The sequence below is a fragment of the Mesoplodon bidens genome (assembly GCF_964165515.1).
Source record: "Mesoplodon bidens genome assembly, chromosome: 13".
NCBI classification, from domain to species: domain Eukaryota; kingdom Metazoa; phylum Chordata; class Mammalia; order Artiodactyla; family Ziphiidae; genus Mesoplodon; species Mesoplodon bidens.
Genome location: NC_138169.1, coordinates 35,621,381 through 35,647,170, shown reverse-complemented (window position 1 = coordinate 35,647,170; position 25,790 = coordinate 35,621,381). Strand labels below are relative to the sequence as shown.

The 25,790-nt window shown below is 40.7% G+C and overlaps 1 protein-coding gene and 1 pseudogene across 2 annotated transcripts in view; both read right to left on the bottom strand.

Moving 5' to 3' along the window:
- Positions 1 to 25,790, bottom strand: part of MYOM1 (myomesin 1) — a 148,325-nt gene that overhangs the window by 81,156 nt on the left and 41,379 nt on the right. Inside the window, exons 6-10 of the mRNA XM_081252323.1 lie at positions 21,608 to 21,700; positions 19,587 to 19,675; positions 19,413 to 19,475; positions 15,418 to 15,582; positions 5,237 to 5,398 (exon numbers count right to left, since the gene is read on the bottom strand). Coding sequence (XP_081108449.1) covers positions 5,237 to 5,398; positions 15,418 to 15,582; positions 19,413 to 19,475; positions 19,587 to 19,675; positions 21,608 to 21,700 — 572 coding nt within the window. The remainder of the gene's footprint in view (positions 1 to 5,236; positions 5,399 to 15,417; positions 15,583 to 19,412; positions 19,476 to 19,586; positions 19,676 to 21,607; positions 21,701 to 25,790) is intronic.
- On the bottom strand, positions 22,904 to 24,395 carry LOC308626931 (BTB/POZ domain-containing protein 10-like; annotated as a pseudogene). Its single transcript has one exon. The product of its transcript is annotated as a BTB/POZ domain-containing protein 10-like (transcript).

Genomic DNA, 25,790 nt, shown 5'->3' with positions numbered 1-25,790 from the left:
AGGAGAGTGTAACCAAATCATCGTGCCTAAAACAATGCAGAATTCCTGCATGCCACACAACGGCAAATGGGCATTTTGGTGGGAAGAAACTTTGTTCCTTTTAGGCTTTCAGAGCACTGGATGGTGGGGAGAAGGTCTGCTGATGGTGAAGGTGGAGCAGAGCTAGGATGGAGGTGGAGATGCTGAAGTTAACAGACCTAATAGCTGCTCAGCTGCGAGGGGGACAGCTGGCAACCTCTAGCCATGTCCCTTTTTAGCAAAAAGCCCATAATGTAACAACCAGCAACATTGGTGTTGATAGATAAATCCATTGTATGTAACAGAGCCTGGCAGACAGCAGACATTTAGGGAGCCATTTCTCAGCATTTCTATAAAATTGCTTGGAATATGCCATTTGCCATGTGGACTTGACAATCTTTCAAAACACAGTTCTGTATAGCAGCTGCTGGAAGCCAAATCCAAATACCATGCTGTATTGCTTCACACTTGTGCTCTTGGCTCCCAGCAGCTGCTACAGAGCGTCTGGCCCACAGCACCCACTTGGGCAACGTCAATCCTCTTCTTAGCCTCTGCCCTTCCTTCTCCCAACCCTCCAAATAGTCAAACATTTTGTAGCTTTGATTAATTAGGCCAAAGATTAGCCTGCTACTCTTTATATTCTGACCTCTGACACAGGCTATTTAATAACTTTTATCAAAATGTAAGTAATTTTATTGTTTATCTTTATTATAAAAGTAGTGTCTGCTTGTAAAATATATGTAATAAAAAATACATGTTAAAATCCCTCTTAATTCCATAACTCAGAGATTACTAATACTAACATATTTGTGTAGATTTTTCTAGATTTTTTTCCCTATATTTATAAACTCAAAAGTAATTGTTTTTCACAACAATGTAAATCAACTATACTCCAATTTTTTAAAAAAGTGATTGTTTTTTAAATAAAAGTGGGATTAGACTATATAGTTTCATGTAAACTTTTTTTAATATATTTTCATATTAGTAAGTATACATCATTAGTTTTCATTGCTGTGCTGTATTTGTGTGTTTATATGGAATATTTATTATACTTAGTTTTCAGTTCCCATTGGTGGATATCTAGATTCCTTCCAGATTTTCCCCCAAACAAACATTTTTTTCAGCTTTGTCCACTTAAATTCCTAGAACTAGAATCGTTGGGAAATGCTCACTGTTGATACATAGTGGCAAAACACCCTGAGAAAAGCTAAACTGATTTACACTCACCAGCAATGTGTGGGAGTGCTGGGCCCTCCATTCCTTCATCCCAGTGGATTTTAAAACCTTGTAAATCTTTTCAGTGTGATAGATTAATTTTATTACTTTGATTACTAGTGAAAACTTTTTCATAATTTATTTTTCATTTGTAATTCTTTTTTCATGACATTTATATCCCATCCTTTATCATTGTATCATCTTTCTTTCCTCCCTGCCATGTGTGTGGGAAGGGGAGGAAAGAATATATAAAAGTCTAAAAGAATATGTGATAAAATGATAACTTCAGGTATCTCTGGATGTTAGACTTACGATGGCTTTTCTTTTTTTTCTTATTTATATTACCTATTTTTTCAGAAAGAACACATATTATGTATGTAATAAAAAACTGGCCAAATATGTACAGCTCTGGAATGTGTTTCCATAGACATATGGTGCTTTCTACACTGATCATTCTGGTTCAGAAGTTTCTAAGCAGCAAAATACCAGAGCTCTAAAAAATGCATTGAAATGGCCTCATGCAGCTCAAAGTTTAAAAAAAAAAAAAAAACCATAAAATGTCACTTAAAACACTTTGGCGGTTTCTCAAAAAATTAAACACAAATTTAACATATGACCCAGCAGTTCCACTTGTAGCTATCTACCCAAGAGAAGTGAAAGCCTAGGTCCATGAATAGGAACACAAATGTTCACAGCAGCATTAGTCATAATAGTCAGAGAGTGGAAACAATCCATCTGTCCATCAACTGGTGAATGGACACACAAAATGAGGCATATCCATACAGTGCAATATTAGTCAGCAATAAAAAGGAACAAGGTACCAACATAAAGAACCTCAAAACATAGGCTCAATGAAAAAAGACAAAAGTAAAAGATCACATATGATATCCAGAAATGTTCAGAAAAGACAGTTTATAGAGGCAGGGAGTAGATTAGTGGCTGTCTGGGGGCTAGACTGGGGATGGGAGTGGGGAAGGGGCACAAGAAATCTCTTTGGGGTGAAGGGGATGTTCTAAGCTGGATTGTAGATGGTGGGTGCACAGCTCTATGAATATTCTGAAAAGCACTGTCCACTTAGCATGGTTGACTCTTATGGTGTGTAATTATATCTCAATAAAGATTTTTTAAAAGAATCTAAAATATATCATTTAAAATAAACTTACAGGGGAAATCTTCTAAAAGTTAAATCCACAACTCGATTTCTGAAATTTGTCTTTGCAATTTTGTCTTCCCCATGAATCTTTTCAATTCTCTCACATCAACATCTGATACATTTTAGAATCTTCCCTTATTTTGTGGATATGAAAATTGGCTTAATGATAAATTTCAATCCCTTCCCCCCAGTCTGTGGTTGGTCATCTGAAGTCTGGCCTCAACCTGCAGAGAGCCACGACTCTGGATGTGGGCACTGAGAAATGTTGCTGAGGAAACCCTGGACTGTGTCAGAGCTCCCAGAAAAAGTCCACAAAGGGAACCCTCAAGGCATAACTTAAGTGTTTCTTGAGTCACCAGAGATACTCTTTGGTTCTGGTCAGACTGAGAGCAGAGGCAAAGACTGTTTGCTTTCAGTTATCATCTGGCCAGGTCTATCTGGGTGCTTTGTTTAAACAAACATACTTGCTGATAACTTCCAGGGCGTCCATTTTTACTGCAACTGACCCAGAGGGCTACCCCTCTTTTCCCCTCACAAGATACAACTTTTCCCAAATGCTTTTGTGCAGGAGGAAGTCTGCCCCATTTTTCAGCTGGCATAGATATCTGTGCATCTTTATCAGTTGCGAATCCATGGCAGAATTCAATGATCATTTGTTATTGTTCAGTACTGGTGTGGTATATAGACAGCTGTCTCTCCCCAGTATCCATTCCTCCTGTTTCCTTTTAGTACCAGAACCCCTGAGCTTCTGCAAGCAACATGTTGCCCAGCTTCGCTCCCTGTGGATGTGTGGTAGAGTGTTCACCATGCAGAAGTGAGTGTGCGTCCCTGCATTTCTGCCCTTCCCACAGGCTGGAACAGGAACACAGGACAGCACCACGGGGGCAGTGGAGCAACAACATAGATGGGAGCCAGGACTCTGAATGACTGAGTTGAGCAGAACCACCTGGACCACCTTCCTACCTCTGGATTGATGGACATAGGACAGAAATAAACTTTTTTTAAAATTTTCATTTCAGCAGCTTAACCTATTCCCTAATTAAAATCCTGTGTTAGCCATCAGAAGGCCTGTATCCTAGTCCCACTTCTGCTTCTAACTGTGAGGCTTTTGGTAAATCATGTTACTTTCCTGAGCTATAGTTTTTGCATCTTAAAATTAAGGGGAGGAATTTCCCTGGTGGCACAGTGGTTAAGAATCCACCTGCCAGTGCAGGGGACATGGGTTTGAGCCCTGGTCGGGGAAGATCCCACATGCCGCAGAGCAACTAAGCCCGTGTGCCACAACTACTGAGGCTGTGTGGCACAACTACTGAAGCCCGTGCGCCTAGAACCCATGCTCTGCAACAAGAGAATCCACTGCAATGAGAAGCCTGTGCACCGCAATGAAGAGTAGCCCCCGCTCACTGCAACTAGAGAAAGCCCACGTGCAGCAACGAAGACCCAATGCAGCCAAAAATAAAAAATAAATAAGTAAATAAATAAATTTATAAAAAAAAATTAAGGGGAATCCTAATATTTTTGTGTGCTTTAGACTCCTTTGGCAAAGTGGTAAAGAAAACCTAGAGGGCCCTTCTCAGAACAATGTTTTTAAATGCATAAAATAAAATAAAATACATGAGCTTACCAAAGAAACTAATTATACTGAAGTACAGTTATAATCACAGACCCCTTGGGAGTCTGTGGACCCCAGTTAAGGACACCTGCATGACCTCTAAAGTTCCACCCGCATCAAAACACCTAGGAGTTTATGGTTCTATTTAATGCACAAGAGATAAAAAATTAGCAAGTCTACCTGTATTGTTTATATGTTTATTTTCTGTATATTGTGACATTTTGACATCTTAAAAGCCTTTCTGGGTGGGGAAAGATTTTCTGCCCCCATTTCTGGGGGCTAGCCAATTTTAATCCGTCCAGAGCTCACCTCCTCCATCTGGCCTGTGTACTCCAGGAGGAAATATTCCTCTGCCTTAATCATCTCAGCACCAGGGACCAGACAACTAAGCACGACCCCTGTAGCTTAGGGTCTGCTGAAGTTGTTCACACCAGCCAATCCTGAACTGTTTACCCCGCCCTGCCATGCCTTTTCCACGGGAACTCCAATACAGACTGCGGTCTAAGCTCTCCCTCTGCCTCTTCTGCCTCCTGACCAACCAGTAGTGCCTTTGCTTCCCCATGTGGCCCTGGGTGGTTCTCTAGGACCTATGAGTATAATACACTCTTTTCCTGAGCCCCTCCTCTGTCTCCTCGTGTGGCCACACCTGACTGACCATCACGTAAAAGAACACAGAGTACTGCCTTTGTGGCCTGGAAGTGTTCATCGTCTTCCAGATGTGCTAGGATCTCATGTAGAAATAACATTCCCACTTGTACATGTCTGACCTGTTAGAGACATCGCTGAAAAAAGAAAGACTCCTAAAACCAACAGTTATAGTTTGTCTTAAGGATACAGTTGTAGCATCTTGTTTCCTAGTTCATTAAAACTAAAGCTATAAAAAAAAGGCCTGGAATGAAGTAATAAATTTGCTCTCCAAAACAGATATTCAAGAGTGAGTCCCCATCACTCTTTTATTGTAGCTTCTTCAAACTGAGACAGCTTTTTGCATCACTAGGATTTAGTCTCTCTACTCAGACACCTACAGGGCACTGCTCTGGGGGCTCACTGAAGATGAGGAAAGTACTGACACTAGTGACAGTAACATAGTCTGGAAACTGGTCACCTTCCAACTGGTGCCTTCAGGGTTAAATTTTTACATTGGCTCTTTCATCGTTACCAAAAATATGTTTGGATAGACTGACATGGTCTCGGTGTTTTAAATATTCTCAGATGTTCTGCTTTTTGCTAGGTCTTACCTCGAACAAAGACGTAAGCACTGTATTGTTCATAATATTCTCCCATTCGTACATGGATTGTGTAGAGACCTTCATCTTCCTTGTTGAGATGAGAAAATGTTAGTGTTGCCCGATCTCCACTCCAGTGTGTTTGTACCCATTTTGATGGAGAAACAGGAGCCCCTAGGAAACAAAAGTAAGCAAATTAACTGATTTCTTTTTCTATTACTCTCTTCTTCCTCCTTCCCCTCCACTCTTCCCTCCCCCCAATTCTCTCTCTCTTTATTCCTCTTCTTCTATATTGAAAGCTATCTGAATATTAGAGGAAGTCTGTAGGGCTTTGAGTCATTCTGCCATGTTTATATTGGTTAAAATGTTAGAGCAGAAGTGAGGGGACCAGGGCTAGATACATAATCTGCAGGGCCCAGTGCAAAATGAAATTACAAGACTCCTTGCTCAAAAAGCAGAGGAAAAAAACATAGTCAAGGTACTAAAATATTACTTATAAAACATAATAGGGTAATACAAATTGCAAAAAATAATATTTTCATGCCATAATTTTACATACAAAAATAATACTTTATTAATTTGATACGTTGATTGATAATATGATATTTTTTACTTACTTTTTGGCAAACTCAGTTACTTTTAGTAACCTCATTTTATGTATTTATTTATTTATTTTTATTAGTTTCTGCTTTATAACAAAGTGAATCAGTCATACATATACATCTGTTCCCACATCCCTTCCCTCATGCATCTCCCTCCCTCCCACCCTCCCCATCCCACCCCTCCAGGCGGTCACAAAGCACCGAGCTGATCTCCCTGTGCTCTGCGGCTGCTTCCCACTATCTATCTACCTTACGTTTGGTAGTGTATATATGTCCATGCCTCTCTTTCGCTTTGTCACAGCTTACCCTTCCCCCTCCCCATATCCACAAGTCCATTCTCAAGTAGGTCTGTGTCTTTATTCCCGTTTTACCCCTAGGTTCTTCATGACATTTTTTTTTTTAATTCCGTATATATGTGTTAGCATACGGTATTTGTCTTTCTCTTTCTGACTTACTTCACTCTGTATGACAGACTCTAGGTCTATCCACCTCATTACAAATAGCTCAGTTTCATTTCTTTTTATGGCTGAGTAATATTCCATTGTATATATGTGCCACATCTTCTTTATCCATTCATCCGATGATGGACACTTAGGTTGTTTCCAGCTTCGGGCTATTGTGAATAGAGCTGCAATGAACATTTTGGTATATGTCTCTTTTGGAATTATGGTTTTCTCAGGGTATATGCCTAGTAGTGGGATTGCTGGGTCATATGGTAGTTCTATTTGTAGTTTTTTAAGGAACCTCCATACTGTTCTCCATAGTGGATGTACCAATTCACATTCCCACCAGCAGTGCAAGAGGGTTCCCTTTTCTCCACACCTTCTCCAGCATTTATTGTTTCTAGATTTCTTGATGATGGCCATTCTGACTGGTGTGAGATGATATCTCATTGTAGTTTTGATTTACATTTCTCTAATCATTAATGATGTTGAGCATTCTTTCATGTGTTTGTTGGCAGTCTGTATATCTTCTTTGGAGAAATGCCTATTTAAGTCTTCTGCCCATTTTTGGATTGGGTTGTTTGTTTTTTTGCTATTGAGCTGCATGAGCTGTTTATAAATTTTGGAGATTAATCCTTTGTCAGTTGCTTCATTTGCAAATATTTTCTCCCATTCTGAGGGTTGTCTTTTGGTCTTGTTTATGGTTTCCTTTGCTGTGCAAAAGCTTTGAAGTTTCATTAGGTCCCATGTGTTTATCTTTGTTTTTATTTCCATTTCTCTAGGAGGTGGGTCCAAAAGGATCTTGCTGTAATTTATGTCATAGAGTGTTCTACCTATGTTTTCCTCTAAGAGTTTGATAGTTTCTGGCCTTACATTTAAGTCTTTAATCCATTTTGAGCTTATTTTTGTGTATGGTGTTAGGGAATGATCTAATCTCAAACTTTTACATGTCCCTGTCCAGTTTTCCCAGCACCACTTATTGAAGAGGCTGTCCTTTCTCCACTGTACATTCCTGCCTCCTTTATCAAAGATAAGTTGGCCATATGTGCGTGGGTTTATCTCTGGGCTTTCTATCCTGATCCACTGATCTATCTTTCTGTTTTTATGCCAGTACCACACTGTCTTGATTATTGTAGCTTTGTAGTATAGTCTGAAGTCAGGGAGCCTGATTCCTCCAGCTCCGTTTTTCGTTCTCAAGATTGCTTTGGCTATTCGGGGTCTTTTGTTTTTCCAAACAAATTGTGAAATTTTTTGTTCTAGTTCTGTGAAAAATGCCAGTGGTAGTTTGATAGGGATTGCACTGAATCTGTAGATTGCTTTGGGTAGTAGAGTCATTTTCACAATATTGATTCTTCCAATCCAGGAGCATGGTATATCTCTCCATCTATTTGTATCATCTTTAATTTCTTTCATCAGTGTCTTATAATTTTCTGCATACAGGTCTTTTGTCTCCTTAGGTAGGTTTATTCCTAGATATTTTATTCTTTTTGTTGCAATGGTAAATGGGAGTGTTTTCTTGATTTCATTTTCAGATTTTTCATCATTAGTGTACAGGAATGCCAGAGATTTCTGTACATTAATTTTGTATCCTGCTACTTTACCAAATTCATTGATTAGCTCTAGTAGTTTTTCGGTAGCATCTTTAGGATTCTCTATGTATAGTTTCATGTCATCTGCAAACAGTGACAACTTTACTTCTTCTTTTCCAATTTGGATTCCTTTTATTTCCTTTTCTTCTCTGATTGCTGTGGCTAAAACTTCCAAAACTATGTTGAATAAGAGTGGTGAGAGTGGGCAGCCTTGTCTTGTTCCTGATCTTAGTGGAAATGGTTTCAGTTTTTCACCATTGAGGACAATGTTGGCTGTGGGTTTGTCATATATGGCCTTTATGATGTTGAGGAAAGTTCCCTCTATGCCTACTTTCTGCAGGGTTTTTATCATAAATGGGTGTTGAATTTTGTCGAAAGCTTTCTCTGCATCTATTGAGATGATCATATGGTTTTTCTCCTTCAACTTGTTAATATGGTGTATCACATTGATTGATTTGCGTATATTGAAGAATCCTTGCATTCCTGGAATAAACCCCACTTGATCATGGTGTATGATCCTTTTAATGTGCTGTTGGATTCTGTTTGCTAGTATTTTGTTGAGGATTTTTGCATCTATGTTCATCAGTGATATTGGCCTGTAGTTTTCTTTCTTTGTGACATCCTTGCCTGGTTTTGGTATCAAGGTGATGGTGGCCTCGTAGAATGAGTTTGGGAGTGTTCCTTCCTCTGATATTGTTTGGAAGAGTTTGAGAAGGATGGGTGTTAGCTCTTCTCTAAATGTTTGATAGAATTCACCTGTGAAGCCATCTGGTCCTGGGCTTTTGTTTGATGGAAGATTTTTAATCACAGTTTCAATTTCAGTGCTTGTGATTGGTCTATTCATATTTTCTATTTCTTCCTGATTCAGTCTTGGAAGGTTGTGCATTTCTAAGAATTTGTCCATCTCTTCCAGGTTGTCCATTTTATGGGCATAGAGTTGCTTATAGTAATCTCTCATGATCTTTTGTATTTCTGCAGTGTCAGTTGTTACTTCTCCTTTTTCATTTCTAATTCTATTGATTTGAGTCTTCTCCCTTTTTTTCTTGATGAGTCTGGCTAATGGTTTATCAATTTTGTTTATCTTCTCAAAGAACCAGCTTTTAGTTTTATTGATCTTTGCTATCGTTTCCTTCATTTCTTTTTCATTTATTTCTGATCTGATTTTTCTTTCATCAGTGTCTTATAGTTTTCTGCATACAGGTCTTTTGTCTCCTTAGGTAGGTTTATTCCTAGATATTTTATTCTTTTTGTTGCGATGGTAAATGGGAGTGTTTTCTTGATTTCATTTTCAGATTTTTCATCATTAGTGTATAGGAATGCCAGAGATTTCTGTACATTAATTTTATATCCTGCTACTTTACCAAATTCATTGATTAGCTCTAGTAGTTTTTCGGTAGCATCTTTAGGATTCTCTATGTATAGTATCATGTCATCTGCAAACAGTGACAGCTTTACTTCTTCTTTTCCAATTTGGATTCCTTTTATTTCCTTTTCTTCTCTGATTGCTGTGGCTAAAACTTCCAAAACTATGTTGAATAAGAGTGGTGAGAGTGGGCAGCCTTGTCTTGTTCCTGATCTTAGTGGAAATGGTTTCAGTTTTTCACCATTGAGGACAATGTTGGCTGTGGGTTTGTCATATATGGCCTTTATTATGTTGAGGAAAGATCCCTCTATACCTACTTTCTGCAGGGTTTTTATCATAAATGGGTGTTGAATTTTGTCGAAAGCTTTCTCTGCATCTATTGAGATGATCATATGGTTTTTCTCCTTCAACTTGTTAATATGGTGTATTACACTGATTGATTTGCGTATATTGAAGAATCCTTGCATTCCTGGGATAAACCCCACTTGATCATGGTGTATGATCCTTTTAATGTGCTGTTGGATTCTGTTTGCTAGTATTTTGTTGAGGATTTTTGCATCTATGTTCATCAGTGATATTGGCCTGTAGTTTTCTTTCTTTGTGACATCCTTGCCTGGTTTTGGTATCAAGGTGATGTCGGCCTCGTAGAATGAGTTTGGGAGTGTTCCTCCCTCTGCTATATTTTGGAAGAGTTTGAGAAGGATAGGTGTTAGCTCTTCTCTAAATGTTTGATAGAATTCACCTGTGAAGCCATCTGGTCCTGGGCTTTTGTTTGATGGAAGATTTTTAATCACAGTTTCAATTTCAGTGCTTGTGATTGGTCTATTCATATTTTCTATTTCTTCCTGAGTCAGTCTTGGCAGGTTGTGCATTTCTAAGAATGTGTCCATTTCTTCCAGGTTGTCCATTTTATTGGAATAGAGTTGCTTATAGTAATCTCTCATAATCTTTTGTATTTCTGCAGTGTCAGTTGTTACTTCTCCTTTTTCATTTCTAATTCTATTGATTTGAGTCTTCTCCCTTTTTTTTCTTGATGAGTCTGGCTAATGGTTTGTCAATTTTGTTTATCTTCTCAAAGAACCAGCTTTTAGTTTGGCTGATCTTTGCTATCGTTTCCTTCATTTCTTTTTCATTTATTTCTGATCTGATCTTTATGATTTCTTTCCTTCTGCTAGCTTTGGGATGTTTTTGTTCTTCTTTCTCTAATTGCTTTAGGTGCAAGGTTAGGTTGTTTATTCGAGATGTTTCCTGTTTCTTAAGGTGGGATTGTATTGCTATAAACTTCCCTCTTAGAACTGCTTTTGCTGCATCCCATAGGTTTTGGGTCATCCTGTCTCCATTGTCATTTGTTTCTAGGTATTTTTTAATTTCCTCTTTGATTTCTTCAGTAATCACTTCGTTATTAAGTAGTGTTTTGTTTAGCCTCCATGTGTTTGTATTTTTTACAGATCTTTTCCTGTAATTGATATCTAGTCTCATAGCATTGTGGTCTGAAAAGGTACTTGATACAATTTCAATTTTCTTAAATTTACCAAGGCTTGATTTGTGACCCAAGATATGATCTATCCTGGAGAATGTTCCATGAGCACTTGAGAAAAATGTGTATTCTGTTGTTTTTGGATGGAATGTCCTATAAATATCAATTAAGTCCATCTTGTTTAATGTATCATTTAAAGCTTGTGTTTCCTTATTTATTTTCATTTTGGAAGATCTGTCCATTGATGAAAGTGGGGTGTTAAAGTCCCCTACTATGATTGTGTTACTGTCGATTTCTCCTTTTATGGCTGTTAGTATTTGCCTTATGTATTGAGGTGCTCCTATGTTGGGTGCATAAATATTTACAATTGTTATATCTTCTTCTTGGATCGATCCCTTGATCATTATGTAGTGTCCTTCTTTGTCTCTTCTAGTAGTCTTTATTTTAAAGTCTATTTTGTCTGATATGAGGATTGCTACTCCAGCTTTCTTTTGGTTTCCATTTGCATGGAATATCTTTTTCCATCCCCTTACTTTCAGTCTGTATGTGTCTCTAGGTCTGAAGTGGGTCTCTTGTAGACAGCATATATATGGGTCTTGTTTTTGTATCCATTCAGCCAATCTGTGTCTTTTGGTGGGAGCATTTAGTCCATTTACATTTAAGGTAATTATCGATATGTATGTTCCTGTTCCCATTTTCTTAATTGTTTTGGGTTCGTTATTGTAGGTCTTTTCCTTCGTTGTTTCTTGCCTAGAGAAGTTCCTTTAGCATTTGTTGTAAAGCTGGTTTGGTGGTGCTGAACTCTCTCAGCTTTTGCTTGTCTGTAAACATTTTAATTTCTCCATCAAATCTGAATGAGATCCTTGCTGGGTAGAGTAATCTTGGTTGCAGGTTTTTCTCTTTCATCACTTTAATTATGTCCTGCCACTCCCTTCTGGCTTGTAGAGTTTCTGCTGAGAGATCAGCTGTTATCCTGATGGGGATTCCCTTGTGTGTTATTTGTTGGTTTTGCCTTGCTGCTTTTAATATGATTTCTTTGTGTTTAATTTTTGACAGTTTGATTAATATGTGTCTTGGCGTATTTCTCCTTGGATTTATTCTGTATGGGACTCTCTGTGCCTCCTGGACTTGATTCACTATTTCCTTTCCCATATTAGGGAAGTTTTCAACTATAATCTCTTCAAATATTTTCTCAGTCCCTTTCTTTTTCTCTTCTTCTTCTGGAACCCCTATAATTCGAATGTTGGTGCGTTTAATGTTGTCCCAGAGGTCTCTGAGACTGTCCTCTGTTCTTTTCATTCTTTTTTCTTTATTTTGCTCTGCAGCAGTTATTTCCACTATTTTATCTTCCACCTCACTTATCCGTTCTTCTGCCTCAGTTATTCTGCTATTGATCCCATCTAGAGTATTTTTTATTTCATTTATTGTGTTTTTAATCGATGCTTGATTCATCTTTAGTTCTTCTAGGTCCTTGTTAACTGTTTCTTGCATTTTGTCTATTCTATTTCCAAGATTTTGGATCTGGGAAATAGAATCTTGGATCATCTTTACCATCATTATTCTGAATTGTTTTTCAGGTAGACTGCCTATTACCTCTTCATTTGTTAGGTCTGGTGGGTTTTTATCTTGCTCCTTCTCCTGCTGTGTGTTTTTCTGTCTTCTCATTTTGCTTATGTTACTGTGTTTGGGGTCTCCTTTTTGCAGGCTGCAGGTTCGTAGTTCCTGTTGTTTTTGGTGTCTGTCCCCAGTGGCTAAGGTTGGGTTAGTGGGTTGTGTAGGCTTCCTGGTGGAGGGGACTAGTGCCTGTGTTCTGGTGGATGAGGCTGGATCTTGTCTTTCTGGTGGGCAGGTCCACGTCTGGTGGTGTGTTTTGGGGTGTCTGCGGACTTTTTATGATTTTAGGCAGCCTCTCTGCTAATGGGTGGCGTTGTGTTCCTGTCTTGCTAGTTGTTTGGCATAGGGTGTCCAGCACTGTAGCTTGCTGGTCGTTGAGTGAAGCTGGGTGCTGGTGTTGAGATGGAGATCTCTGGAAGATTTTCGCTGTTTGATATTATGTGGAGCTGAGAGGTCTCTTGTGGACCAGTGTCCTGAAGTTGGCTCTCCCACCTCAGAGGCACAGCACTGACTCCTGGCTCCTCAATTTGGGATGATGTGTTGTCTATTCATGTATTCCACAGATGCAGGGTACATCAAGTTGATTGTGGAGCTTTAATCCGCTGCTTCTGAGGCTGCTGGGAGAGGTTTCCCTTTCTCTTCTTTGTTCTCACAGCTCCTGGGTCTCAGCTTTGGATTTGGCCCCGCCTCTGCGTGTAGGTCGCCGCAGGGCGTCTGTTCTTCGCTCACACAGGACAGGGTTAAAGGAGCAGCCTCTTCGGGGACTCTGGCTCACTCAGGCCGGGCGGGAGGGAGGGGCACGGAGTGCGGGGCGAGCCTGCAGCGGCAGAGGCCGGCGTGACGTTGCACCAGCCCGAGGCGCGCCGTGCGTTCTCCCAGGGAAGCCGCCCCTGGATCCCGGGACCCCGGCAGTGGCGGGCTGCACAGGCTCCCAGAAGGGTGGTGTGGACAGGGACCTGCGCTCTCACACAGGCTTCTTGGCGGCGGCAGCAGCAGCCCCAGCATCCCACACCCGTCACTGGGCTCCGCGCTTTCAGTCGTGACTCGCGCCCGTCTGTGGAGCCCCTTTAAGCAGCGCTCTTAATCCCCTCTCCTCGCGCACCAGGAAACCAAGAGGGAAGAAAAAGTCTCTTGCCTCTTCGGCAGCTCCAGAGTTTTCCTGGACTCCCTGCCGGCTAGCTGTGGCACATTAGCCCCCTTCAGGCTGAGCCTCGCCGCCAGCCCCAGTCCTCTCCCTACGCTCTGACCGAAGCCCGAGCCTCAGCTTCCAGCGCCGCCCGCCCTGGTGGGCGAGCAGACAAGCCTCTCAGGCTGGTGAGTGCTGCTCGGCACCGATCCTCTGTGCGGGAATCTCTCCGCTTTGCCCTACCCAGGTATGTGGGGAGTTTCTTGCCTTTTGGGAGGTCTGGGGTCTTCTGCCAGCATTCAGTAGGTGTTCTGTAGGAGTTGTTCCACGTGTAGCTGTATTTCTGTTGTATCCGTGGGGAGGAAGGTGATCTCCGCGTCTTACTCTTCCGCCATCTTACCCGGAAGTGTAGTAACCTCATTTTAAATTGATATAACTGAAAGCAACATCAGTCACTCTTTGCAAATGCAAGATCATAAATTAGTTTTGATTTTTTTTTATTTTAAGAAGGATCTTTCTGCAGATGCAACTATTAATGCAGCTGTTAAGAGTATTACATAGTCACAGTAATATATAGCTTTATATGTTATAGTATTATATAGTTATGGTGCTGTAAAGTTAACATTGGGTTAATCTTATGATAAACTATTTCAAAATATAAATTTTAGTACTCTAGAGCTGATGATTCTTTTTTTTTTTTAAACATCTTTATTGGAGTATAATTGCTTTACAATGGTGTGTTAGTTTCTGCTTTATAACAAAGTGAATCAGAGCTGACGATTCTTGAGGAACAATTTTTTTCTAAAAAGATTTAACTCTTTATACAAATAGTTTCATGTAAGTCTGAATTTAATTTTAAATGTAAATTTACATAATTGCATCCTAATGTTTTCTCTTACATGTCCTGTAACTTGTGGTCATACAAGAAACTGAAAATGACTTCATGATTTGTATATAATTCAAATGCCTGTTTATGCATTCTCTCACTGTATGTTTGATTATGAGGAAAAATTAATTTAAAAATTATCTTTCTTGTTAATAACTGCTTCATCCAAAGTTTCGTATGAAAATAGTGTTCTTTTTCATTGAATGTGACAATCTTTAAACTTAATTTTTATTTCCAAGCCTGTGAATATTTGCTTTGCAATGTTGTGGCAGTTTTCATAATCAGAGAGTCTAAACTCTGAAGAATTCTAACTGCCTTATGTGCCTTACTGCAATGTCTATGTACATGCTTTTATTTTATAATATTTTACGGACAAAGTTTACTGCGTGATTGCTGGCAGTTCCTGTCACGGTGCTCAGGCGAGGAAGCTCATATCTGTGCAGATCCCACAAAGACGCATTCTGGGGGTGGACGGGCAATCTCGGCTCCCACGGTGGGGGCCCACACTGCCCTACGTGGGACCCCTCCTCTCCTCTAGGGCCACGCTGTCCAGCGATGTTACTGCTGCTGCCGCTACTGCTGCCGTGACTGGTTTCACTCTGGGCCCAGGTCCTGGTCTCAGCCAAGGCCTTGGGATGGCCCAGACTGCCCAGTGCTCATACATGCACTGAAGTTCAGGCCAACTGCATGGTGAGCATGCTGACCACCACCCACCATGCCTGGGGACCAATGGGCATGCTCCATAGTCCCACTGGACTTCACTGGACTCTGCTTTATTTTACCAAATAAAATTAACTTACAAAATGAATATACATCCAACTTGCAAAATGAGAATACATTTTTTTGTAATCCTTTCCCTATATTACTTGGTGATAAGAAATTATAATCTCCACAAATATACTGCAAAAGTTCTGCTACTCTGATATATGTGTAAAAGCTTTTGTAACATCCAAAAGGTTATGTCCTCTAACGTTCAGATTCTGCCAGCTCTGGTAAAGCGAACTGCAGTCTTGTGGACATTCATGCTCTGGGGCCAAGCCCAGTCTGTGACCTGCAAATAAGAACCTAGTGAGAATTCATTAGTAAGGCTCACCATTTCGGTACCACTGGATCTCCGGCTGGAAATGCTTAATTTCAGGAGTGATAACTACACGGCAGCCTAGACTCATCGTCTCGCCTTCTCTCCCGAAAGACACATCAAACTTGTCATCAAAGTGGATCTCAAACTTGGACGCATAACCATAAGGGGTCACAGCAACTGGGCACAACAAAAACAAACATCAGTAATTTACTTTTTGTCATCAAAGAGACACAAGCATTTTAATAAGCACAGGCAGAAAGCAATCACAACAGACCTATCAAGTGACTTATCTGGGCAAAAATTAAGCCTTATAAAAGAAGTATGTAGCATATTCACATATATCATTATATTGAAATGGAAATTCTGTGTATGGAAATTCTTGCTTCATTGGTCAGATAAGCTAAATGCTTATTTTTACTATTATAATTAATAGTATTTAAAAGGTCAAGTTTAACACCTTACATAAAATGTAAATGAACACCACATTTAGCTTAGACTTAAATATAGCTGCAATATATGCACATTAAAATATTAGATTCTGAGTTCATTTAAACTTTACTGCTTGTACTCTTGGAACAAATAGCCATCTCGATTTCTCATAAAAATAGAGTTTTTTAGTAAGTGGCTTCAGCTTCTTTGATGATCTCGGTTAAAAAAATACAAGAAATATCAATGGGAGAAAACAAAGTTTAAAATACCATTCTTTTTTTTTTTTTTCTGTACGCGGGCCTCTCTCTGTTGTAGCCTCTCCCGTTGCGGAGCACAGGCTCCAGACGCGCAGGCTCAGTGGCCATGGCTCACGGGCCCAGCCGCTCCGCGGCATGTGGGATCTCCCAGGACCGGGGCACGAACCCGTGTCCCCTGCCTCGGCAGGCGAACTCTCAACCACTGCGCCACCAGGGAAGCCCTAAAATACCATTCTTAGAAATATCTTATTTATAGATTGAGTAAATACCTACACCATAAACTCTCCTAGGTTTTATTTTCTCTTTTCTCAAAGGAAAGGGCCTGGGAAAATAATGACTATTTTTTGATGGCTTCCTACATGCCAGGAACTTCACATTTGACATGTCATCTAATCCTTGCAAAAACTCCATGGCATAGTTACTAGTTTTTCCTCTCTTTCAGGTGGGGATATAGAACTTCACAAATATATATAGCTAACGCAAAGGTTTCAAAGGCATCATGTGTGAAACTGAAATTCAAATGTATAACTGCCCAATTCTAAAACTTAGGCCCTTTTTCTCCTATTTCAATTCTCTTCCTAAGACCTCGTAGAATTAATTTGAAAATGCAAGCTAACATTTATTGAGTTCACCTTGTGCCAAGTATTGTTCCAAGTGTTTAATATCTATCAGCTCAATTAAGCCTCATAATAACCCTATCAGGTAAGTACCATTATTATTCCCATGTTATCGATGAGAAAACAGCAGCACGAGGAGACTAAATAACTGCCCATATGCACCCTGCAGACCCAGGATTTACACTGGCAGGCTGTTTCCAGAGCCTGTGCTCTCAACCAATACATGGGGTTGACTTGACTTTGTGTGTCCCCAGGCAACCACTCATCAACAGGGAAATGACTTCTCTTTGAAGCATGTGTCCCATCTGCCCCATTTTTATATGATGATGTCCTACTGAGATCAAAACGCAAAACAACTTGAACAGATCTTGTTTATTGGGAAGTTGGGCTGGTTTCAAAGCTGCCTCAGGGAGTAGAGATAAGGGTTATAGGGAGGGCCTGGTTTAGGTCAGGGGTTGGCAAATCTGTGAGCCAACTCTGGATTGCCTCCTGTTTTGTACCATGAAGAATGGTCTTTAAATTTTTTAATGGCTGAAAAAAAATCAAAAGAAGGATAATATTTTGTGACATGGGAGAAGTCATAGGAAATTCAAATTTCAGTGTTCATAAATAAGGTTTTATCTGGAGACAGCCATGCTCATTCATCTATCTATTGCCGATGGTTGCTTTTGTGTTACAGTGGTAGAGTGGAATAGTTGTGACACAGACCCACACAGCCTAAACTATTTACAATCTAGTCCTTTACAGAAAATGTTTGCCAACCCCTGGTTTAGAATATGGTTTGGAATTAAAAAGACCAGGTTACTAGTCACTATTCTACTATTATGCGTGGTCTTGACCCATGATTTAATCTCTCTAAATTGTTTCCTCATCTGCATAGCACAGATAAAAAGGCACCCAGTTCATAAGCTTTGGAGAGCATTAAATAAATCAATGCATATAAAAAATGTCCTAGGGGACTTCCCCGGAGGTCCAGTGGTTAAGACTCTGAGCTTCCACTGCAGGGGGCATGGGTTCGATCCCTGGTCAGGGAACTAAGATCACACATGCTGCACGGAGCAACCAAAAAAACAAAACAAAACTGCAAATCACCAGTAAAGCTGGCAGTGCTGTCTCCCAGCTCAAAAAAAAAATGTCCTAGTACAGAGTCTGGCACAACTGATCAATACATATTAACTACTGGAGCAGAACCAAGGGCAGGGAGCTTTATCCATGATATTTACCAGCATATTCCAACCACCTAAACTGGTACTTGGCACATGGTAGATGTTCAATAAATACTAGTTGAATTAATGAATAAGAGCCCTCCATTCTCTATGTTGGGAACAACTGCACTCAATTCAGGAGCCAGAGGAGGCTCTGAAAGATTAAGAAGTTAGAGAGGTTAGATTGAGCTGGGCTTTCAGACTCTGGCTTGATGGAGAAGAGGGGAATGGGAAAAACATGGATGATGATATAGAAATGGGACTGAACAGGATACGTGTGGAGGATTGTAGAATGACCAAGAGGCCAATCTTGGGGACACTGGGGATAAGTCATAGTTTCAAATTTCCCAGCTATTCTATCTCAATATAAATCAAATGATAGGGAAGGACATGGTTTGGGATGTGTTCCTCCTTCACTCTCACCCATCATCCCCTCTTGCCCATGGGATTGATACCAATGATTACAATTTAGAATATTAAAATTAGGAGCCATTCCATGAAGTCAATGGAGTAGGTCATCTACAGACATCAAACTAATGAGTTAGGTGAAAAATTGATCCATGGGAAAGTATTTTCATCAACCATTTTTAAAACTACCACTTATTTTTTAATGTTTGGAAAATAAGAAGTTCGGGCTTGACTACCTTTTTCAGTCTGAACAGTGTAAGCATCCAATTACTTGAACAACAATAAGGATTTTACTTTTATTGCCTCCCATGAAAAGAAGTTCTGATATAGATGAAATGATTGAAGTTCACAAATTTACAAACTACTATGGATCAGAATATTGTTAATTATTTGTTATAAACCACATTTAGACCTCATTAAATTGCATTTCATAAATTAATGTATTTATTCATTCATCATCAAATACTACTCTACATCAGGTGCTGGGGTTTAAAGATAGAAGGTCCAGCCTTGCCTTCAAGTGTCTCATGGGTCAGTGGGAGAGAACAGTTAACAGTGTCCCGTGAGATAGATGCTCTTATGAAGGTGCCACAGCTTCACCGAGGGCACCAAACCCTGAGTGGGTGGGGCCTGGGGTGGCAGTGGGGTCAGACATGGATTTCTCAAGGAGTTGATACTGAACTGGATATTTAAAAATGAGTAAAACTGCTCTGATATAGTCCAGACTGTGTGTGTGTGTGTGTGTGTGTGTGTCTGTGTGTGTGGTTAAATCACTGCACAGGTTTGTGTAATGATCTTTCTCAATTTAAACACAGAAAGACTTAAAAGCATTTTAAATGTTTTTAAGACTTAAAACCCTTTTTAGCCTGTCACATCTGGGCATTTATAAAACCAGAACAGAGCAATTAGATGCAGAAAGAGAATATAGTAACCAAAAAAAAAATCTGAAAAAATAAAACCAACCACAGGTAGTATTACACACATACTAGCATATATTATAATATAGACTATGTATTTATTTCAGCATTATGGAACAGCTTATTATGCAGTATTGTACAGAGATGACACAGCAAATATACTTTTAAACTTACAGCTTAGGGGCAAGGTGGAGGCCCCTGCATGGAAGCGAGTCTCATCAAACTCTCCCTTATATCCTAGAAGAGAAAGCAGAAAAGCATGCCAACTGTTCCTTGACTTTATTTTTTAGCAGTGAGAATAAATTTTTTAAAAATACACTTTGAATAAAACAAGTTCAGCAAACCTACTCTTTACCACAACCGAAGCATATGCTGAAAGCTCTCCTTTCACATTCATCGCCGAGGCCCGATACTGAGCGGTGTCTTCAAAATCACATCTGAAAGAACGGATGGAAATGAGTGCCCAGTGCAGTGACACTCCTGGTACAGTCGTCACTCAGCATCCGCGAGGGATTGGTTCCAGGACCCCCATGGATATTAAAATCCGCGGATGCTCAAGTCCCTTAATAAAATGGTGTAAAATAGTCGGCCCTCAGTATCGGCGGGTTCCGCTTCTTCAGATACGGAGGACCGATGTAATTGCTAGCTGTTTCATCAAGGATCTCTTTGCTAACAAGGCACAGGGCAAATCACTGACTGACACATAGCTCTTTGGCACTCTTGATAAAGCTACTCTCTCTGACCCAGCACCCTGTGGTGTGTTATATAGGCCAACAGATCTAACTACCAACAGCTATAGTCCACCGTGACCCTAGCCTGGGTTCATTTAAAATGTCCAAAAAAAAAAAAAAGTCAACAAAGTGTCAAGCATATGAATTACAGTGTGAACAGTGTGATGAAAAATTGGTCTAAAGTTGTATCAGGAGCAGGAAATGTCCAGCCATGTACCTTTGGAGCAGCCCCTAGCACCTTGGGGCCTCCCTCAGGGCGGGTTTCAGTCTGGGGGGCTACAGGGTGATGAAAAGACAAAGAAACAGCCTCTTCTTATAGACGCCCACAGACTCCCTGAGCCACAAAACGGATCCTGGTTAGTCTAATGTGCTCTAGCCTCGAAGTACAAATAAGTTATTTAACTTTCAATTCTGCTAAGGTTCAGGCCCACAGAACAGCACAAGAAGTGCCATTTGGAAGTTCCTCTAAGTTATAATGCAGAAATTGGGATGTCGTTAATAATGGAGTAGAGAGAGAAAGATCTCACACAGAGATGAACAGGCTAAGATTTCAAAGAAGGCTGTATTGTGTCTTATCACTGCCAGTGTTCGTGTTCTTCATTGTTCGTCTGGCTTTAGTTTCATTTGTAATATGTTAGTTCTTGTTGAAATCTACAGACATCAGTAGAACCCCAGCAGGGTCAATACAGTTGCCTTTCCCATAGCTATTTAATTAGAAAGCAACCACATAGCTTGCTGCCGCCTCGGTAGAATCTCTGACTGGCAGAATGGATGTAACTTTAGGAAGGGGTCAATGCTTGGCGAAAGCCCCAGAGTCCCAGGGTTTTTTCTGCTTGAAGCCCAGCATCACCTGTGTCAACTACTCTGACCTGAGAAGGCTATGAATCTCTTGAGATCAGAATGACGTAATTTTTTTTACTTTGACATCTCAGCATGTCATGATTTTATTTGAACCGAAAATGCTGGGAGCTTGTTTAACTTTTTCATCCACATAACTAGGCTTGGATTTCAAAACCACATTAGGAGACATGAGAAACCTTTGAAAACTTGGAAATTTTGATGTGGATTATGCTTTCAAATTTTGCTTTTGATCTTGCTTTATAAACATCCCAATGTCAGGCTCTGCGTCCATCTACAGGCTGACAGGGTGGGCCCATAGTTTCCCACAGTTCCTGGTGAGCTGAAGGAAAGAACAATTTCTCTAAGTCCAGCTTACTTTCAGTGTCACCCACCCCAAACTTCATTGGCCTTTACTGATTAAAGGCAAAAGTGTATAGTGATGGCATAGATTTGGAACTCTGAAAGGATAACTGAATATAAATGCCTATTTATGTAACTTATTTTCTTACTAATGTCTAAGAAAAACTCTCCAGTATATAAAAGGATAAATAGATACAAATGAATTTTTCCTCATCGTCTTTGACTAAATTCAAGTAAGATCACTTTGGGAGGTAACGTGGGCTTGGTAAGAGTGTCATGCTTATCGCTCTTCGGTGTGCACCAAGAAGCAACGTATGGGACTGTCCCCCATCCTGATCATGCTGCATTGGGAGGAAAAGGGGACAGTCGTTAACTGGAGCGCAAATTGCCACCCTAAGCAATTGCTGGGCAATACACACAGACCCTGATGTCTCTTACGCGTTTATCTCCAGAGTGTGCACTCCATATCGGCTTTCGATAATATACTTTCCAGGGTGTGCATGGACGTTTATTGGCACCTGATTTTTATACCTATGAGACAATGGAAACAAGGTGAAGTAAGTTGAGGTGTAAATAGATTCATGATTAAAAGCAACACACACACAACTGTTGTTCTTGAAGGAACACCTGTAAACACAGCACTGAGGTCGGTTGCGGGGTCTGTTCAATAAATGCAAATAAAACGCATTATAAATATTATAAAACTTCTTTTTTTAATATTAAAACAATGGAATTTTATTTTGATGAAAACGAGTTAACAATCATTTAGTAAATGAAGAGCGAACACTTCATTTTCCTATCTCATAACTCGAAAAAAATCGTTAGTAAATAAATATCTGTGAACAGATTAAGGGTAAGGCAGACTGGATAATAAACCACCTGAAGTTCACATTCCCTGCATGTGACTCACTTGAAAAGGATGAAAACGGCACTGGAGATAACTGATGAGATATGGCCATTGAATCTCATCCTAAGCATTCAAACAAGCCCAATGACACTCATTTTTTGCTCATCATGGGCAGCAAACTATACACATTTTACTGAAGGAATACTTTGATAGAAGCACTTATTTAGATTATATTGTGCCTCACAATTATTAAAATGGCTTGAACAGTTCCACTTAACCACCATATATAAAGTGCAGCTATATAATATTCTACATTTTATCTGGGGTGTGATGAATATCAATCTAGACGGAAAGCACCCCAGCTGCCAATTTCTGCCACTTCTGAAAAGATCTAGATGTGTGAAAAAGGACTGTTCCCCCATACAAAAAACCAATTTCACAAACCTACTGGTAAACCAATACATTTATATAACTGGAACCTCAAGATGCTAGAGTTGTACTCATTTAAAAAAACATTCAGGGCTTCCCTGGTGGCACAGTGGTTGAGAGTCCGCCTGCCGAGGCAGGGGACACGGGTTCGTGCCCCAGTCCGGGAAGATCCCACATGCCGCGGAGCGGCTGGGCCCGTGAGCCATGGCCGCTGAGCATGCGCATCCGGAGCCTGTGCTCCGCAACGGGAGAGGCCACAGCAGTGAGAGGCCCGCGTACCGCAAAAAACAAAACAAAACCATTCAGCTACCTTTGGTCTTTAAAGAAGTCTGCACTGCAATATCCTAAACACTGTTCTGTGCATCTCACAATGAAGAGAGTGGCCTTGCAGTGCAGGATGAGGAGAGTGCAGCGGCATTGTGAAGAGTAGCACGCTATGGTTTCAAGGAACATCACCATCACAGCATCGGATTCTGTGTGTCAGGATCGAGGTCATTGTTTCTAGAAGGGGGATGGATAGGGAGAATATCGAGCTCATCCACTTGAGGAGTTGGGTGCATGACTACCAGCTGGTCCTGGAGAATGTCAGCTGCAGCTGCTGCAAGGCTGGTGATAGATTTACTCTTTACACACTGAAAGTCTACACACTGGCTCTTTCCTTCTTCCTTCTCCCAAGACATTCGAATAAAGGGTCTTTGGACATAGTTGTAAATCACTTCTGGGTGGCCCCCAGGCCTTTTCTTTTACTTTTTTCTTTGTAGTTTGGATAACCTTTTATTCCCAATCTAATCTTCTTAAGACCCCTCTCCATCAAAACTGATTTGGCCACAACTCTGTTTTCAATGTACTTGAAAAATCTGTATAATTTTGTGCTATAAATAATTTGTGAATATTATGCTCCCATTTGTGGTGGATACTCTTCATCCCAATCAACCACATCATCGCCTGTAAGCACCACTATGTGGCATTCACGTTCCCCACTCTGGGCACTAGCTACCATGAGAGGCAGAATCATTTCTTCCAGGTAAAATTCGAACTGTCTTCGGGCACCATCATTTGATAACTCATGCATTAGGGCACTGAGATCTCTACATTTAATAGTACTATATTCAAAAGAGATACAAAGAGAGTCGCATGGTTTTCTCAGTTCAGGAATAGATATGCCATCGGGACAATGGATTATTCCTGTTTTGTAGTAATTCAGAATAGCTCGAAACACAGTAAAGCCAATCCCCTCTGCCACCTCATACTCTCCTTTCTCGCTGGGACATGTAGAGTTATGTTCTCTGCCAGATCCAAACATCCTGCCCAACACTGTATATGGCTGAGCAGTAAAAATGGATGGGTCTACAACAAATTTAGTGTTATCCACTATTAGTGTCACTCGTTCTGACGTTCTTACATTCCGACCTCCTTCTTTTGCATTTTCATACACAAACACCATTTCCCCAGAAGTCTTACAGCTACCATCTGAACTTGACTGACTACTGTTTCTGCTGCTGTTCCCAGCACTGCTACTGGAACCATTTGGAGGTGACTTTTTGAGGATGAGGACTGCTTGGATGAGAGGAACTGTGATCTTTTTCACGTTCAACGTGGTGCTGTCATGTTGGAGAAGTAACATTTCTAATACAAGGAGTGAGCTGAGATCCTGTTCTTTCGTGAGATGAATCTCATGATCTGTCACTTGACCTTCGTCTATCTCTTGATCTCTCATTGAGAGAGATCAAGTCACCAAGTAGTCTCATTTTGGTGTGGTCAACAACTCCCTTGGCAACATGTGAGGGAGCACTTGAATGTTTATAAAGTTTACGATGTCTACTATGCAATTTCCGATCCCAGTTCTCTGGATCACTGGAGTTACTGTCATAAGGATGAGGCCGTCCTGCCATCCCACTTCAAGCTTCCTCACACTGCTGCTCTGAAAGCACACATGTAGCACCCATAACCTGTAGTCCCCCTTGAGTGTCCAGACAAAGGCCGGGGCCGGCGACACCTCCGCTTCCTCCCCAACTGGATCCCTCCGGAGGGGTCTGTCGCAGCGGATGCTCTGGCGGCTGCGGCTACAAGAGCCTCCCCAACAGGTTGCAGGCCGGCTCCTAGACTGCTTCTCACCTAAAACTTCTTGATGAATGTGCTTTCCTCTCCTCCATTACAAAAATTACGTTCAAGAAGTTGGCCATTCACAGCAATGTGGTTGAATCTTGCATGTGTAATGTTAAGTGAAAAGAGCCGGACACAAAAGAGTATAATGATTGCTTTTATGTAAAGTACAAAACCAGAAAAGACTAATTAATGCCGCTAGAAGTCAGGAGAGTGATTCCCCCGGAGCGGAGCGGGGCATGGGGGGATTAAGGAGGCATCCTGGGTGCTGAAATTGCTTGGTTTCTTTATTTAGGTGCTGGTTACCTGGGTGTATGCAGTCTACAAAAATTCATCAGAGTTCTACATTTATATGTGATACGCACTTTTTAATGTGTAAATGATACTTCAATAGAAGATCTAAAAAAAAAAGAAAACAAAAACTTGCCTATTGTTGACCCAACAGAGAGGAAGGCTTTGAGTGGGTTTTTTGTTGGCTGTCTGTGTAGGATGAAAGCAAAACATTCTTCCCACTAACATTCTTGCATGTTGTTCAAAACCTTGTCATTGCATTGAAAGCTCATTATATTTGTTTTACTCTTTTGTGAGCAAGCATGGCTCTCATCTTAGAAGAACTTAAAATATCAATCATGAAAGAAAACTACTGACAAATAGGAGCTGAAAGATTCCCTTTTTCTGACTGGCCATCCTTGGTGAAGTCTCTCAGCCTTGAGAGGCTGGGGCTCCATGGAGGGGCCCCTCCTGAGACACTGTCTCCTGAGTCTGCAAGGGGCACCTTCTTCACCACGTCCTCAGGTTCTCAGTAGCCAGTGGCTATAGTGCTGGACCAGGCTTTTCTGCTTAAGCCATTTTCTGTCCCAAAGAGGAGCTGGACTTCATTTGATTCCCTTTCAGACACCCCACTTCACTTGTGCAGACATCGCAAATAACGCTAATAACCATAACGGACAGAGAGTGTTTACTGTGAGCCAGGCAAGTGCTTTAAATTCAATCCTCACAACAACCGCACGAGATGGTACTACTTTTAACATAGTAAAGTAGTAGCATTTTCCAGATGAAGAAACCCAGGCATGGAGAGGTTAAGTGTCTTGCCCCGGCTCTCACCGCTAGAACAGCAGAGCTGGGATTTGCACCCAGGCAGTCTGGCTCCTGACAACATGGGATGCTTCCACTTTCCAGCTGTTCTCTATTTAGCTGCATTTTATTTCTTCAGATTTCTGCACATGGTTATAAGGAGGTTTG